At 43.4% G+C, this 2,500-nt stretch overlaps 1 protein-coding gene across 2 annotated transcripts in view; it reads right to left on the bottom strand.

Annotated features, from left to right (window-relative positions):
• Window positions 1-2,500, bottom strand: part of LOC306697759 (dynamin-1) — a gene marked incomplete at both ends in the record, with an annotated part of 23,311 nt that overhangs the window by 11,798 nt on the left and 9,013 nt on the right. For both annotated transcript variants that reach the window (XM_079161791.1, XM_079161792.1), the window contains 4 exons: window positions 1-21; window positions 108-194; window positions 786-924; window positions 1,791-1,858. The exon at window positions 1-21 is cut by the window's left edge and continues 50 nt beyond it. In XM_079161791.1, coding sequence (XP_079017917.1) covers window positions 1-21; window positions 108-194; window positions 786-924; window positions 1,791-1,858 — 315 coding nt within the window. The remainder of the gene's footprint in view (window positions 22-107; window positions 195-785; window positions 925-1,790; window positions 1,859-2,500) is intronic.

The raw sequence follows: 2,500 nt of genomic DNA on the forward strand, positions 1-2,500 counted from the left end.
GATGTCTATCAGCAACATCACCTGAGGACGCACACAGACAGGTAAGTCAGACAGACAGACAGGTTGGACACACAGGTAGGTCAGACAGACAGGTAGGTCAGACAGACCTGGCCTTTGGTGCGACTCTCTCGGTCTCGGATGTGCTGAGTAACGATTCGCTCCATCTCCTCTCTGAGCATCGGGAACTGGGCCAACTACACGGAAGTACAGGGAGGTCAGGATATGTGACATAAAACCAGCTGTAGTACTAGTACCTTCTGAGTACACTAACTCACGGTGTTATGTAGTAGTAGTACTAGTACCTTCTGAGTACACTAACTCACGGTGTTATGTAGTAGTAGTACTAGTACCTTCTGAGTACACTGACTCACGGTGTTATGTAGTAGTAGTACTAGTACCTTCTGAGTACACTGACTCACGGTGTTATGTAGTAGTAGTACTAGTACCTTCTGGGTACACTGACTCACGGTGTTATGTAGTAGTAGTACTAGTACCTTCTGGGTACACTGACTCACGGTGTTATGTAGTAGTACTAGTACCTTCTGGGTACACTGACTCACGGTGTTATGTAGTAGTACTAGTACCTTCTGGGTACACTGACTCACTGTGTTATGTAGTAGTAGTAGTAGTACTATCAGTAGTACTAGTACTTTCTGGGTACACTGCTTGACGGTGTTATGTAGCAGTAGTACTAGTAGTACTATCAGTAGTACTAGTACCTTGTGAGTATACTGCCTAACAGTGTTATGTAGCAGTAGTATCAGTAGTAGTAGTAGTACTAGTACCTTCTGAGTACACTGCCTCACGGTGTTCACCAGCTCGTTAATCACCATGTCGACACATTTCTGACACGGCTCTTTGATCTGAGCGATGAGTCTCTTCACGATCGTCTCAAACGCCATGTCAGGAGTGAACAGACCGGTCCTGAGGAGAGAACACATTACTGATAACCAATCACATCGATCAATAACGTCCTGAGGAGAGAACGTGTTACTGATAACCAATCACATCGATCAATAACGTCCTGAAGAGAGAACGCGTTACTGATAACCAATCACACCGATCAATAACGTCCTGAAGAGAGAACGCGTTACTGATAACCAATCACATCGATCAATAACGTCCTGAAGAGAGAACGCGTTACTGATAACCAATCACATCGATCAATAACGTCCTGAGGAGAGAACGCGTTACTGATAACCAATCACACCGATCAATAACGTCCTGAAGAGAGAACACGTTACTGATAACCAATCACACCGATCAATAACGTCCTGAGGAGAGAACACGTTACTGATAACCAATCACATCGATCAATAACGTCCTGAAGAGAGAACGCGTTACTGATAACCAATCACACCGATCAATAACGTCCTGAAGAGAGAACACGTTACTGATAACCAATCACACCGATCAATAACGTCCTGAGGAGAGAACGCGTTACTGATAACCAATCACACCGATCAATAACGTCCTGAAGAGAGAACACGTTACTGATAACCAATCACACCGATCAATAACGTCCTGAGGAGAGAACGCGTTACTGATAACCAATCACATCGATCAATAACGTCCTGAAGAGAGAACACGTTACTGATAACCAATCACACCGATCAATAACGTCCTGAGGAGAGAACGCGTTACTGATAACCAATCACACCGATCAATAACGTCCTGAAGAGAGAACACGTTACTGATAACCAATCACACCGATCAATAACGTCCTGAGGAGAGAACACGTTACTGATAACCAATCACACCGATCAATAACAATAACACACTGCTCTCACCTGATTCCGTGGATGTTCTTGATGGCGTAGCTGATCTCTTTACGGAGAGTCTTCTCATCACTCTCCAACTACACACACACACACACACACACACACACACACACACACACACACACACACACACACACACACACACACACACACACACACACACACACACACACACACACATTGATTACAGTGATGTACAGATTGTAAACACATCTCTTCTCTCAGGCGTCTTCCTACAAACAGCAGTTATTAAACTGTGTCTGTAGCTCATCACACATCAGAGCTGACTGAAGGACATGTGGTGTTCCCCAAGGTTCCACACTGGGGCCTCTTCTGTTCCACGTCTACATGCTTCCACCGGCTCACATTATGGAGAACAACAAACAGGGTTCATACACATTTTGACCAATGGATTTCCATGACTTTTCCATGACTTTTCCATGACTTTAAACCAAATTTCCATGACCAAACATTTTGTGAAACCTCTGTGTATACATGAAAAAGTGAGAACATGTAATATTTAAACTAACAATGAGAATTCCAAAGCATACAGCAGACCTTAAATGACACAAATTAATGAGAGGCAATCATTTTTTTCAAGCACTTTTCCAGGCCTGGAAATAACCATTTTAAAATTCCATGACTTTTCCAGGTTTTTCATGACCGTACGAACCCTGAATAAAGTGTGTTATCATAACTATGCAGACGACACACACATC

Source organism: Pholis gunnellus, assembly GCF_910591455.1.
Source record: "Pholis gunnellus genome assembly, chromosome: 6".
NCBI classification, from domain to species: domain Eukaryota; kingdom Metazoa; phylum Chordata; class Actinopteri; order Perciformes; family Pholidae; genus Pholis; species Pholis gunnellus.